General features: G+C 39.2%; 1 protein-coding gene across 7 annotated transcripts in view; it reads left to right on the forward strand.

Moving 5' to 3' along the window:
- Positions 1 to 15,152, forward strand: part of NXPH1 (neurexophilin 1) — a 232,580-nt gene extending 217,428 nt beyond the window's left edge. For all 7 annotated transcript variants that reach the window (XM_050938725.1, XM_050938722.1, XM_050938726.1 and 4 more), the window contains one exon: positions 13,231 to 15,152. In XM_050938725.1, coding sequence (XP_050794682.1) covers positions 13,231 to 13,992 — 762 coding nt within the window. In that variant the 3' untranslated portion in view covers positions 13,993 to 15,152. The remainder of the gene's footprint in view (positions 1 to 13,230) is intronic.
- The last annotated feature ends 202 nt before the right edge of the window (positions 15,153 to 15,354 follow it).

Genomic DNA, 15,354 nt, shown 5'->3' on the forward strand with positions numbered 1-15,354 from the left:
TGCTTAGATACATGTATACTTAACTTGTTCATTTACTGTATCAAAAAGCCACAGCTTTGCTTTATTTCTTATAATAGATGGTTTGCACATACCAGATACTGTTTTTTAAGATCCGGTTTTTATCCATATTGCCACTGATCAAGTTTATCTAAGATAATGAATTTGGTTTCAGTTTTGAGCCACTTTATTTAGGAAGTTGAATACTGTGAAAAAGATTAATTTACAAGAAACCAAATAGCTTTGTTAAACAGTATTATTCCAGGATTCTGAATCTTTTGTGTCTGTTGATAATGGGAGGTTGCGGTCCACATTTTAAATTTCACAAGGGAAAGACACATGATCAGAAAAGTTTTTTGAAATGTTTGATTCTAGAAGTTTGAGACAAATATTCTCTTTAGAAATAGAGTTCCCTTCAATGCCCAATGAATTCAACTAGAGTCTTTTCCTTGACTTAAGTGGGCACTGGACTTGACCCATACAGGTAAAAAAAATAAAAGCCAGAAATGGAAAAACTTTTTAAATTGACCTGCTTTAAAAATAGAAGATTAAGTTAAAGAACTCTGAGCTTAATCATGCTCTCCTAATTCGTGTGATTATTTAAAAGTCAGTGAAGTTAGTTATGTGAGCAGAGTGAGCAAGATTTAGTCTTTTGTCTATATTTGTAGAAATCAAATTCAAGTTTGATTAATTACATGACAATCCAGTGGAAACCATGGGTGGAGGGGTTTGCAAATGGCACCCCCATGAGCAAGCAAGGCCCACTACACCCTGAGGGGATTGACTTTGAGGGAGGGCAAATGGTGTTGGCAACTACTGCTCTTGGCACGGCTTTCAGCAGGGGTAAAATCCCTGAAAACTGAAGTCAGAGATTCCCAGGGTGTGAGCTAAATCAGCAGCTTGTGGCTGCACTGGCTGGTTTTCTGCTCTTTTTATTGCCACAACTTGCCTCTGGGCTGGCTTTGTGTTACCAGAAAAACTTGTGGCCTTTTCAGTTCATTTAATCTGGTTTTATACCTCTGCCAAATAATTTAACAAACTTCTTTTCCATGAATGAACAAGAGAGTGTGATCTATTGGGTAAAGCATTGGATTGGGAGTCAGGAGATCTGGGGTCTATGCCTCACTCTGCCACTGTCCCACTGTGTGACTTAGGGCAAGTCACTCCTAGGATTGTCCTTCAACCCTTTCTCTGTCTTGTCTGTTTAGACTGTAAATGCCTTAGGGCAGACACTGTTTCATACTATGTATTTTGCAGTTACTAGCACAATAGGGTCCTGATCTCAGTTGGTGCCTCTAAGCTCTCACATAATATAAATAATAATATATACCATTAACTATGGATAATGAAAGAGACAATAGCGGCTTTCTTCCCACCAGGCAAAATGGAACAGCTAAGCATGGATATTTAAATGAAATGCTTTTATCAGCTCATTGAATGTTGTTTAGAAAATATATTGTAATGGAACTATAAGTCTTAGAGTGAGGTTTTTAGTATTTTTTCAAAGCTATGTTTTGTATCAGTGGTTGGCAGGTAACAAATGAAATTTTCTTGCTCAAGTTATTTTGTTTTCCATTGCTGCTCAGCCACAGAACTATAGCAGATGAGACCATGAAAAGATACTTTTTGCTTTTGGACAGATATAGGAATATATCAATAGATTATGGTCTTCATCCATTTTTGATGAGGTAACTTGAATGTTTATTCTCTTAAAGGCAATCAGCCAAAATCTGGCGTCATTCACTGCTGTGGAATCCCCTGGGTATAAGTGGCTGCACAGCTGTAAGCCTAGACAGAATTTGCCCAAATGACTTCAATACGGCCAAACTGGAGATGGTCAAAATGATTTGTGGTCAAATAAAAATCAACTTAAACCACTGCTCAGAACTCAAACATGAAGTTGTTTTTTTTGTTTTTATTGTTCCAAAAATTCTATTTTCTCCTTCTTTTTCACTTGAGGACCCCTGCACTTCCTGGTTCCAGGTGGAACTGCTATTCCACAGGAAAGTATTTTCAGATCTTCCCGATATGCTCTAATCTCAAAGCCTTGTCTTGTGAGAATTCCAGCTTAATTTTATGGATGCCTGTGGTTTTCTAAGGTTCAGTTAAGCCTCTAAATCCCACACATTTTGTGGGTTTCCCAATAAACCAAATATTGGCCTGCATGAAAAGGCCAAACAAATCCCAATTTGTTTTACACATATGAGTAGCCCCTGTGAAGTCAGGTTTGAATACCAGATTACAGTCCCCTTTCCCACTCTATTTTTCCTTCTTTCTAATAGAAAAAGTGAAGAGTGAAGACACCACAACTTTATTAGGACAGAAACAACATTTGTTGAAAAATATATAATCTTTCAGCCACCAGTCATTTGGAGGAAGCACCTAGGACTGGGCACTCCTCTTTAATTTACTCCTCTGGACCAAGATTCCTTGGGCCATGTTGTGTTCAGCTGCTTCATGTTAAGAGCAGGGCTCAAGAAGTCTCCCCCTGTTGTTCTTCACAGCAGCTGAGTACAATTGCAGTAACTGCAGATCAGACATTTGGAAATCTGCAGAATTTAAAAGAGAAAATATGAAGAACTTATGAAACTTGTGCTCAGGCTTTGATAAAATCTCATTCCCAGATTCTCTGGACACATGAGCTGTGCTTGGCACAAGTTTACAAGTATACAATGACTGTGGTATTTGCCAACACAGACATTAAATAAACAGTATTTAACTCATTGCCAACCACTTTGGGATAACTTGAAAATGAAAAGCCCTGTATCAAATCTGTTATGTTGCAGTGACATAACCACTGACCTCCACACAGCAACCCTGACAATTATACTTACTGTCCAGTAGCTGGATGTGTTAAGATAATGTTCATATATTTCTCCTTAAGTTTTTCCTTTCATTGGGAACAATTTTTCATAGAACAACCTCCTTCAACTTATGTGTCAATGCCCTAAGGCCTTTTTACTCATCTAGATTTAAATTAATGACCTCATTGATGGCACCAGCAATTGAACCATCGCTCTCAAGAGCCAAGAACCGCATATTGAATTTGATTAATACTGCTGGCTACTAATTTTCAATTTTAATTAGGTATGACACTATTGTAGGAAGAAAGTACTGCGGTGCATAAAACAAATAGCATGCATCTACAGCAGCATTCTACTGTATGGCCCCGACCTGTTTTATTTAGTTAGGCTGCTACTGAACTTTCTTCCACAACATCCACTTAGACTGATAATGAGAAAAATACCATTAGCCTAAACATTTACCTATTAAAGTTTAAGGATAATTTAATGTGAATAAGTACTTTGCCAGACAAATGTTATTAGATTACATGATGCATGTACATGTATCTAATGACACTGGGTACTGTCCCTTATCTCTTTGATACATTTACTGGATGAATGTCATGTGACAATAGTGAAGAATCACAGAAAGACCAATATTCTAACACAAGAGGTTGTATTATCCCTGAAGCTACTCATGTCTCTGCTTCACAGTAGAGGTTCTGCCCCTCTGCTGCTTGGCTTCTTGTTATGGTATTAAAGAAACAGCACTCATGTTCTTTCAGTGGGGTTTTGCTAGATTTTGACATCTACACAGCAACTGAGCAAGTAGAAAGCAAACATACTTAGCAAAGAAAAAAACTGATCGTCCTCATTACATCCTCAAGGATTGGAAGACTGTGCTGATAGTGTTCACAAGACAATGTCGCGAGAGTATTGTGTACACCCAAAGGCAGAGGTGGCAGGTTTGTAGAAATTTTGGTGATGCCCAGAACGCCCAGAGCCCGCCTTCCCAAACTCTGCCCCCCAAATTCTGCCCCCACTTGCCTAAGGCTGTGTGAGGGAGTTTGGGTAGGGGGAGGAGGTCTGGGGTGCAGGAACTGGGCTGGGGCAGGGGAATGGGGTGCAGGAGAGGTGCAGGGTGCAGGATCTGAGAGGGAGTTTGGGTGGGGGAGGGGGCGTGGGTGCAGGCTCTGAGAGGATGTTTGGGTGCTGGGTGCAGGCTCTGGGCTGGAGCTGGGGGTGTTGGTGGAGGAAGGGGTGAGGGGTGCAAGCTCTGGGAGTGTATTTGGGGGTAAGAAGGGGTGTGGGGTGGAGGTGCAGAAGGAAATTTGTGGGCCAGAGGGTGTGTGTGAGGAGGGGGTGTGGGTGCAGGCTCCGGAAGTGGATAAGGGGTTCAGTGCTTACCTGGGGCACCCCTTCTGGCAGCAGCGCCTGGGCAAGGCAGGCTGGGGGGTCTCCATGTGCTGCTGTCCCCAGGCACTGCCCCCACCGCTTCCCATTGGCCACAGGGGCATTCGGAGCAGGAGCAGTGTGCAGCAGCACAGCCCCCCCCACCCCCCATAGGCTGCAAGGATGTGCTGGCAGACACGTGGAACAAGCATGCTGGAAGCCGCTCAGCCCGGCTGAGCTGCTGGGTGGCAGCGGGAGCCCCTAGGCTGTTATAAATGGCCCAGGAGTGGCAGGCAGGGATGAGGTGGGCGAGAAGGTGGAAACTTTGCTAGAGCCGGACCCCCGGTCCAGGAATATTCCTAGTGCCTGGACACTATGGGCCCATAGAACTCCCCGCCCATGCCCCAAGGGAGACATTTTGGAAAGCACATAGAATTGAACTTCATTGGAAGTTGGGCATACAACTGTCCTTTGTGCCTTTGAAATTGTATACATCTATACATCTATTTGTATACAATAGGTAACTGCAAATGAAAACAGATGATTATTTATTACAGGAATACGTGTGCTAGCCATAGAGCTACCTCTTGTGTGCGTGCCTATGATGGTTGCACAATTTAGGTGACTATTTTTTAAAATTTGGCTCTCAATATCCTTGACATGAAAATGACACGTTCTATCAGCATTAGTGGCTACTGTAACCTTATCAAATAGCAGTTTTGTGCTACTTCATGCAACTATGAATAATCCACTTATCAAGCAGTTTAGTTATATGAATATTCTAATGTTTCTCTACAAAAAATATGGTGCAGTAATAGACTACTCACATTGACTCACAAACAGCAGTAATGGACTATTCACATTGATATTAATATGGGAGCTTTTTAATTTTATTGATTCATGGAAAAGTTTAACAATGAAGAATTTTCAGCTGGATGTGGGTAATTAGTAATATGTTACTGGAGGACAGTGTTTTGCCCTTTAGAACACTGTCATCTGCTCAGGTCAGACAGCAAAGAACTGCTATTTTCTTGACTGCCGTAGAGTCTCTTTCACCTTGTTCAGCCTACCTACGTGGTTATTCACTTATTTGAAAAAGATCATCTTCTTGAACACAGTATATCTATTTCTATCTATCTATCTATATACACACATATATACACACCATGTTCAAGAAGGTAATCTTTTATATATATATATAATCAGACTTCAGTGCAGATTTTTATTAAAATATTGCTCTGTGGCCTTTCAGCTATATTCTCATTTTATTTAATATTTCTTTCTGCATGTATGCAGAAAATGGCAAGCCAATATTAATAAAAGAGGGCTTACAGGAGTGAGGAATGAGAGCAATAGATCCTTGACAAAAGTTATTTACCTAGCTAGAGTTTCATTTGAAAGTTAACAGAACTCTGTAATGCTTGTATAAAGCAGTGGTCTTAAAACTCTGTTAGACATTTTAACCCACTTTAATTTATTCCATGAAGATTTAATCCCCTGCTGAATGGAGCTGGTGTGAATTTTCAAAAGTCATAATCCACTGAAGTGAAAAATCTTTAATGATGACATAGGCACCAGGCTTCAAGGGTTTAGTTTAAATTCTTTCTAAAAATGTAAAACAGAGGGCAAGAGTTAATAGGATATTTCATACAGTTACATTTCAATCCTCCTCCAAATCTTTATAAATTCACTTGCACCTCAGCCATTAGAACCATTCTGGCTGAATTTCTCACACTTCTAAGGCAAAAATGAAGAGCTATAAAATCATAATGTGAGGAAGTACTCTGTGTATTGTAACTCAGTTTTCTATCAGTTTACAGACTATTATATTGCACATGATGGCATAATGTCTTCTAAACTGAAAGAGAAATGACATGGTTTACAAGCCAAACAGCATACATTCTGACATAATTATTTTATCATGCAAGAAAATGAAAACAAACTACACAACATCAGACACTTTTCTAGCTCTTCCGCTGCTGTGGGAATTTTACCACTGAATTTAGTGGGGACGGTTTGTCCCTTAAATTGAAAAGTTATTAACGCTCTCTATAAAATTGTTCCATAAAAACAATTGTAAATGTATTTTTACTTAATCAGTGATTTTTTTATTATATTATAGGACGTTATACCTGTAATAGTCACTTGGGACCATATTTTAAAAGATCTTTAGGGACCTGGATATTAAGGGTGGAAATAACTTCTTTACATGACCATCTACATTAATACCGTATGTCAGATTTTTTTGATGAAAACCAAAAACTTTCTGCACAAAGCAGATGTGGTCTGCAAAAAATTTTGTTCCATCAAAAATCCAGTTTTCCATAGGAAAACAATTTTAATGGAAACAACTTTGACCAGTCCTGCCCAAGATATCTCTGACCCTGTTAGCAATGCTCAGACAATATTTTCACTAGTGTGGATGACTGCACGTTTCCAGTGTGCAGTAGTTGGCATGGAGGGCATTCCTCAGCCTTTGGTCTCAGATTATCTTCATTTTCTTTTTATCTTTTATCACTTAAGTATAATTTTTTATGCTGTAATATCCATTTCCCCTCATTCTTGTGTTTTCTTCTCATGGTACATCAAGGCAGAGAAAAAAGCCCTTGTTCTCTTCCAGCCCCTTTTCTTTTCTAACCTCTTGATTATTTACTTAAGAACTATGAAACAACTTCTAGAGCCAGATCCTCAGCTGGTATAAATGGAGCTATGCCATTAATTAATCCAAATGAGGATCTGGGTCTTAGAGTTTAGACACCTTCTGCATCATTGTTTCTTAGGGATCCTATTGATCAGTGTTGACATGAGAAGAACAAGAAATGTGCCCTTTGTTTTGTTTCCCGGGAATGTGCAGTGACATCAACAGCAGAGGATGTTCTAGTGGATTCAGCTGTTCATGTGCATTGAGAACTGGAACCTTAGCCTGGTGTAACTAACTGAGGTAGTTTCTCCTGCAGTGTGCCATTAAATTGAAACTGTTGGCGGAATCATCTTCCTTGTTTATGGATAAGTAATGTGCATAGTCTCATGCAGCTACTTGACTGAATATCATCAGAAGATGGGGAATGGGATGCTTAATGGATGCCCTTGCTCACTTATGGCATTAAAAAAATTCAGTCGAGAATACTCTCTGAGGCTACATATTTCGATAATGTACAGTCAACACATGCGTCTCCACCCATCTGGTCATTTAGCAAGAAAGGCTTATAAATAGAAAGATAGGACTCTGTATGTGAAATATTAATCAGCAGGGCCTTTTGTTTAAAGGTGTTTTTCCTCTGCTTTAAAAATATTAATTTGTAATGCATCACAAGGCCTCTTCTGTATTTCATTCCATCTGTTATAATCATCTCTCCATCAAATTCTAATGTCAATTTCTTTGTTTAAATTATAATTTGGAATTGTGTGCCAACTACTCACTGTGTAATATATATTCATAGTAAACAATAAAATTCAGCACTTTCTCTTACCCACTAGTATTGCCCTATACTACTCATATGGCTCTAGGCTGAGCCACTACTACTAAGCTGATCAAAGTACAACAAAGTCCTAAATCTTCAGATCTTCCCATCAACCAATAAACAAACAATAATGTTTATGGGTGGACATTGGATCTAGGTGAGAATTCTGAGTGCTTGTATCTCGTCATTCAAGTGCCATTTAGACCTATGTTGTTTTCACATTCTTGTACTGGCAAAGTACCTGAGGCATCTGGCCAAGGAGTCAGAATTCTGTGTTGCTCTACACAGTGAAAATGCAAACACTGAGCTGACAAATTCCTACCACAGTTTGCCAGCCAAAATTAACTTGGGTTTTTTTGATTAGTTATTTACCTGAAGAGAGAAATTTCCTACCTTGAGTATTAGATTGTTTGTTTGCATTTCATTTGCCCTCAAGTATTCATACACTCAGAGGAATAAATACATAATTTCTAAACCAATACTGTAATTATATATAATGAACTGTAATAGACCTACAGTAGAATGAAAGACTAAGAAATCAAGAGCCATTTTGTACCACTTGGATTTTTTTAAAAATCCATCTGATCTCAAGCATCCAAGTTTGGCCTATGGTAGGTAATAGGTTCATGAGGGATGTCTTTAAATTGAACCCCAAAGGCTTTGAGCTAAATGAGTTGCCCTCTCTTAAGGAGTCTTAAGTGAGACAATAATACTCATGAAAAACACATCTAATGAAGTTAATGTCTAATCAGTGATATCTAATGTCACTGTGAAAATGTCTTCAGTCTCTAAAAGGATCAGACAAAGACTGGAGCGTTTTGTTGAAACTCAGTGAAACTGGACATACAAATCAATTCTATAGTCATGAAAATATACATTGTCTCCATAATATAAACTCTGTATATTATTTTCAGTAAGAGCACTGTCCAAAATTATAAAAAATATATTGAACAGCAATTTGTCATTATTCATGGGAAAAGGGTGGCCAGATGATAGTGTGATTTCTGATACCAAGAGGGTTTAGTGACTCTGTCTAGAGGAAATATGCATTCTCCATCTAAAAGGCCTGAACCAAGGCCCATTGTACTCATTGTGAGTCTTTCAGTGACCTCAGTGGGCTTTGGATCAGGGCCCACTTTGTTGTAGTTCCCTTCTGAACACATGAACCCCCCACCATTGTAATCATTTAAAAATTTCAGGAAGCATTTCTTTGTTGAAGAAAAAAATCAGGTATTTACTTCATTAATGACATGCATTGTAGTAGGTATACCTGTCAGCATTTCATACTTTCCCTATTACTATTTGTTGTGCCTAAAGCTCTCAATGAAAATCAGAGCTCCTTTGTGCTAGGAACTATATAAACCTATAGTAAGAGACAGTCCAAAGAGATTCTGTTGATAGAAACTTAAATCATAGTACAGATTTTTGAAATGTTGTGTATAGTACAACCCAAATAAATTTTGACACTTATTGCGATGTTTATGTAGGCCCAATGCTAATTATATGGAATACTACAAATCTCCCATCCTGCAAAAACTTACCCAAGTAACTTTTCATGTGAGAGGAGTCCCATTGAACTCTACTGCAGTATGGTAAACAATCCAGTGCAGAACATATCAAGAATTAAATGGCACCTGATACATATTCAGTGAGATGTGGGGAAGAGAAAGCAAAATGGATGGTATAGTATGTGTATTTTTGAACTGTGTGTACATGCTCTAGGGATGAAGACATATTCACAACAAATTGAAATACTTAATATTTTTTTCCATTTCATTGAGTATTGGAAATTGGTCCTGTTTTCATGATATTTTTATGCTAAAATGGGACCATTTTCAAGTGCAATAGTTTTAACTCAGGAAACATGCAAAATGTCATAGGTTTGGATGTTTTTCTTACAATTATATTACAGCTTTTGTGATGGTTTTGAGATGGCTGGGTAGATGTGAACACAGATATAACAAAATCATAAAATATATCCTGCTTTTCCACATGGCTGTATTAGCCAAACTATGTACTACATGGTATGCACATCTGGGGAGAATATATGTATAGTTACAACACAATACAGTGGTAGTATGGGAAAAAGCTATAGGGCTGAAAACAAGATACTATCATTTTGCAAATAATACTACTTTGAGCAATGAATTGTATTGTTAGCCCTTTTGGGTGCTCTTGTACTGTTTAGTCACTCTTTGCTCAGATGCCTGACAAAGGAGGGCAGGAGCAGGTCTTTAATCATGAATGCGGCCAGTTACCCAAATAGAAAATCACAAACAGAGGTCTCAGGGCCAACTGCGTGACAAGAAGCTCTTAAACTATTACAAAATCAATGAGAGTAACAATCAATTGCATTTGTTAGGTCAGATATGAAACACTGTGTCTTGCTTGGAATCTGAAACTTCCATTTAAACTTGAGATATACTAGCTTTTAAAACACTCATGATTTGTAGCCGACAGCAAGTATTTCAGAAATATCCACTTCTTCTCCAGGGTGCTTGGTTTTATGTGGTCTAAAAAAAATGGCTTTTCTTTTAAATGAGTTTTATAGTGTTACATCCTGTTATGTGAGAATTTGCTATTTAATCCTTTGAAATGTAACTCACTGAAACACAAATGTTTTTTAAAAAAAGGAAGGAGAAGAAAAAGTAAGCTGCGAGGAGAGTAAAATATGACAATAAGCAATTTATTTCCTACCTTCAGATTGCAGGCATACTAAATCTGCTAGTGAGCTGCTTAGATTCAGACTGGCACATTTCTTCTTTTAACCACATTTCTCCTACTTTGCTCTTACTCCTCATAAGCCTCTGCAAAATTATGTTCTAAGTCTCTCTCCCCATGATATCTTCATTGCTGCTTCATTAACCAGTGCTCCATCAGAGCATTTCATTACAGCCTCTCTCCTTGCTCACTGCGTTGATGCTAAGACACAGATACAAACCACCTATCAAATGCTAGGTGGTATTTATCCTTCCTGCCATTCAAAAGATGGAAAAATCATCCAAGGGATAAATCCTAAATAAAGAGCACATTCTATTTATTTATTCTCTTGGCCCTGTCCCCACCCCAACTTGAAAGGCATTGGTGCTATTCTGCTAACACACTGACTGACTTCTTTTTTTTTTTTAAAAAGGCTGTCATCATACCGGTCATCCCTTCAGGATGTTCAGTATTCCATGTAGCATGTCTGGGAGGGGGCGCAACTATCCTGGAAAGAGAAATCTGGTCAGCAACACAGTTCAATTCCATGTTCATCAGGACATGGAAATATCTTTGTTATATTCGCTGCCTTTCTTTACAAATATCTAGATTGCACCAGCAAGAAGGCTTCACGCTATACATGTTATCTTGTTTGCACTGAGTTTCAGGGAGTGGGGATATGTCCAGTTCATTTTGATAAAGGGAGGAGGCATTAATAAAGGCAAACAGGATAATGGGATGGCTCTTAAAACACTCATATGATGAAATTACCAGCCAGGGCTGCTGTGATGATCATTGTAGCCAGGCAAAGGAGTTAAGAGCAGTGACAGTCCACTTACAAACCAAGACTGGTCAGCTTACCCTTCAGAAAGTATGACAATGTGTACTTTATTTTTAAAGCTAGAATGGAAAAATGAACATGACTAGCTTAGGTCTTTTTGCTCTAGGTGCTGACAGATGTGAAAAAATTGGCCCTGATGTTTTTAGATTCCTCAGGATTTCAGGACAAGGGTTCCATGATTTTATAAAACTTTGATCTGTATTTTTGGACTGTTCATTTCACTTAGATAGTTTCACTTTTTTAATCTTCACTTTAGGAGTCAAACATTACTTGGATTTCTGTGTTGTATAATTCACTTGTGAACTATGACTTGGGCTGCACAGTGGTGCAGGGATATCCGGCACCCCCTTTGCAGAACCATTGCATCCACTTTTCATACAGAGCCTTGGCTTTGCTTCTTCTGAGTGTATTGGGTGGCACAGCTGTACCACTGCCTTTGGGAGCATACATTATGCTGGATATAGAACCAGCACAGCATATTCCTTCTCTGTAGAAGCAGGGGGACCAAAAGAAATGTGACTGCTCAAGTCAGTCCAGGGATAGCACAGCAATGTGCTGCCTGACATTAAAGCAAGGCTCGTGGAAAAGCCGTGATCAAGCCCTTTATTATTCTCTATTATTTAAATTGTAGTATAGCCTAGAAGCCCCAATTAGTCAAAGAGTTTTAAGGCCAGAAGGGACCACTAGATCATGTAGTCTGACCTCCTGTCTATCACAGGCCACTACCACCTCCCAAAACCCACACACTAAACCCAACAACTGAAATTAGACCAAAGTGTTACAAGAGACTAGATGGTTATGTGCAACATGCAGAGAATAGAAGGAACCAAAGCACCCCAATTCCTGAGGCCCTGCAATGGCAGGCAAATGATTAAGTGCAGTATACCCAGCTAATCCTGGCAAGTGACCTGCACCCACACACTGGAGAAAAAGCAGTACCTCCGCCCCCAAGTCATTGCCAGTCTGACATGCCTTCCTGACCCTGCATATGGCAATCAGTTAGACGCTGCACATGCAAACAAGAACTAGCCAGCCAAGCCCCTGAGACAGAGAATGCTCAGTGCCACCTCAGAGCACTGGCCCTCGCTTTCTAATGTCCCATCTCCAGCCATGGCCATCCCTGATGCTTCAGAGGAAGGTGATAAAAAAGGCTCAGAACAAATGTGTGAGGGGAATCCTTTCTTAACCCCTGAAGGTAGATAGCTGAAAACCTGAAGTGTGAGCTTTAGGAACATAAGATATAAATCAGAAGTGAGCACCAGGATCCCAGCCCATCACCAAGATCAGGATCAGCGACCCCAAATGTGCTAGTTACTGTATAAACACGTAAGGATTATTCAGACAAGGGGCATTTGCAGTGGAAGAACTGCATTTATACAGGTGCAGACTTCTAATGCACATTAACACAGTAGGAGGTTGCAGCAGCATAGATACATTGTTATTACTCCTTCAATGCGATAACCACCCCAGTAAAGTGAGAGCCATGGCATGGTAAGAGACAGTCTTTTCCTTAAAGAGTATATACATTCAATTCAAGCCAAGGCACAACCAGTGAATGTGACAAACCAAAGAGAAAAGTGGGGGAAGAAGGGAGCATGTGGGTATTGAAAATAAGATCACATGCTTACACACACTTGCTACTGCACGTGCTCACTATTGCACAACTTGGTTGTGATGGTTCAACAGCATCTTAATTTTTTTTTTAAATCAGAAAAATCAGCTATCCTCAACTGGCACACACAAACAACCACTGGTTGTTGGACTGCTTGCTGACTTCACATTAGAAGTAGGTTTTGAGCTGGGATTTGATGGGGCCTTATGGATTAATTCAGAAGGGCATTGTCTGTGTTAAAGAGAAATAGATTATGACCCCTTGGAAAGACAACACAAATTATCTTTCTGTTCTGTTTTACTTTGAGTATAGAGTATATCCTTCAGCTCATCTTTAAAACTAATTTTAACTCTGTTTAATTCTGAACTCCAAACTCTTTGGCCTCAGGTGGGAACAATGGGTTTTGTAGGTACCTACCTCAATCTGATCTTTTTTTTCCCCCAGGTCACATGTGCAAATTTAACAAATGGCGGCAAATCAGAACTTCTAAAATCAGGCAACTCCAAATCCACACTAAAGCACATATGGACAGAAAGCAGCAAAGACTTGTCCATCAGCCGACTGCTATCACAGACTTTTCATGGCAAAGAAAATGATACAGATTTGGACCTGCAATATGATGCCCCAGAAACGTATTCTGAGCAAGATCTCTGGGATTGGCTGAGGAACTCCACAGATCTTCAAGAGCCTCGACCCAGAGCAAAGAGACGGCCCATTGTCAAGACTGGGAAATTTAAGAAAATGTTTGGCTGGGGCGACTTTCATTCGAACATCAAAACTGTGAAGTTAAACCTTTTAATAACTGGGAAAATTGTTGATCATGGCAATGGGACGTTTAGCGTTTATTTCAGGCACAATTCCACTGGCCAAGGGAATGTATCTGTGAGCCTGGTACCCCCAACCAAAATAGTGGAATTTGACTTGGCACAACAAACAGTGATTGATGCCAAAGATTCCAAGTCCTTTAACTGTCGCATCGAATATGAAAAGGTTGACAAGGCCACCAAGAACACACTCTGCAACTATGACCCTTCAAAAACATGTTATCAGGAGCAGACCCAAAGTCATGTGTCATGGCTCTGCTCCAAGCCCTTTAAAGTAATCTGTATTTACATTTCCTTTTATAGTACAGATTATAAACTAGTACAGAAGGTGTGTCCTGATTACAACTACCACAGTGACACGCCCTACTTCCCTTCAGGTTGAGAATGAACATGTGTCTGAGACTGAAGCCTGAGGAATAAAAAAGGTCATATGACAGGGCTGTTACCTCAAAGAAGAAGGCCACCCCTATTGCCTGGAATGTGTCTACACTCTGCTGCTGCTGTCAAATGGCTGCAAATATGTTAGTGGAAAACAATCTAATGTAATTTCTGCCCAGTCAGCTCCATGTATCAGTCTAGTTGTAAATCACTATGGAATCGAATAAAACCATACAGACACACATTCTTTTCAGCTCACACCTATTAAGATTCCTATTAACAGGGCTTTCTTTGTCTGATACGTAATGTTTCAGGATAACCTATCATCAAGCCAAAAGGATTAACTAGACAGAGAATGGTTTCTAACACAAACTGTTATGGAAATCTCCTTTAAAGTCTTGAATACATGCCAATCAATAATTCCCACTCATGCATTCTACTGCTTAGATTAGCTGTACTGGTAAATAATACTATAGGAGTAAATGCTTGTTAAAATGGGGAAAAATGTGTGTCTAGAGTTCAGTATTCCTTATTATATGAACACAGCAAAGCATAGTGACTTTTTTTCCAGCATACAGTAGGCACATTCAAGGTGGCGTTAGGTGGCTCTTTTTCTGTGGAGGGAGCCTATTACTAGTAAAGATGAGCAGACATTTGGAATTTACATGTGGGCAGACGTTATGGTCTCATATTTCTTCACCGAACATTTAAATTGGCAGAGTTGAGACCAGCTGAGCTACTTAGAAACTCTCCAACTGTTCTGCAAGAAGGAAAATGTCTGATAGATAACATGTAAGTTATAAGTGGCTGTCTTATCTTTATTACAAATATTGTAACAAATTCAATATCCTAGTCTTCATTTGTATGAATGGTTTGTATTGTACATAGTTTAACCAGTGTTATTTGAGCTGCTTATTAATATTAACTTGTAATTGTCTCTCTGCTTGTTATTGGTTAAAACAATCAAGGAAATGAGGAATCCATTTTATCAATGTAGCTGTAAACTCCATTAAAAAGACAGAATTACATGCAAAGCATTTATTCAGCTAAAGTATTGTTGAGAGCTATACATATAAACATTACAGTCTGTCTGTATTTAGATATTTTATTTCCAGACAAAAATGAACTGTACATAAAAATAAAATACTTAAAGTTGAGTTTCAATATGTACTGTGTAGATGGTGGTTTAAATGGTCCAACAGGAAGACTGTGCTCAAATTCCATCATGGTTTTCAATCTCACATCTTCAAATTTGTGCAGAATTATCCCAAGCTGTAGCACGCAGGCAGATCTCAACGTCATCATAGGGCCTTTTTGACTTCAGTGGGAGCCATCCCTCAAAGAACAATTTGCAGGAGCAGGACCT

The sequence above is a fragment of the Gopherus flavomarginatus genome, chromosome 2, assembly GCF_025201925.1.
Source record: "Gopherus flavomarginatus isolate rGopFla2 chromosome 2, rGopFla2.mat.asm, whole genome shotgun sequence".
Taxonomy (NCBI): Eukaryota; Metazoa; Chordata; order Testudines; family Testudinidae; genus Gopherus; species Gopherus flavomarginatus.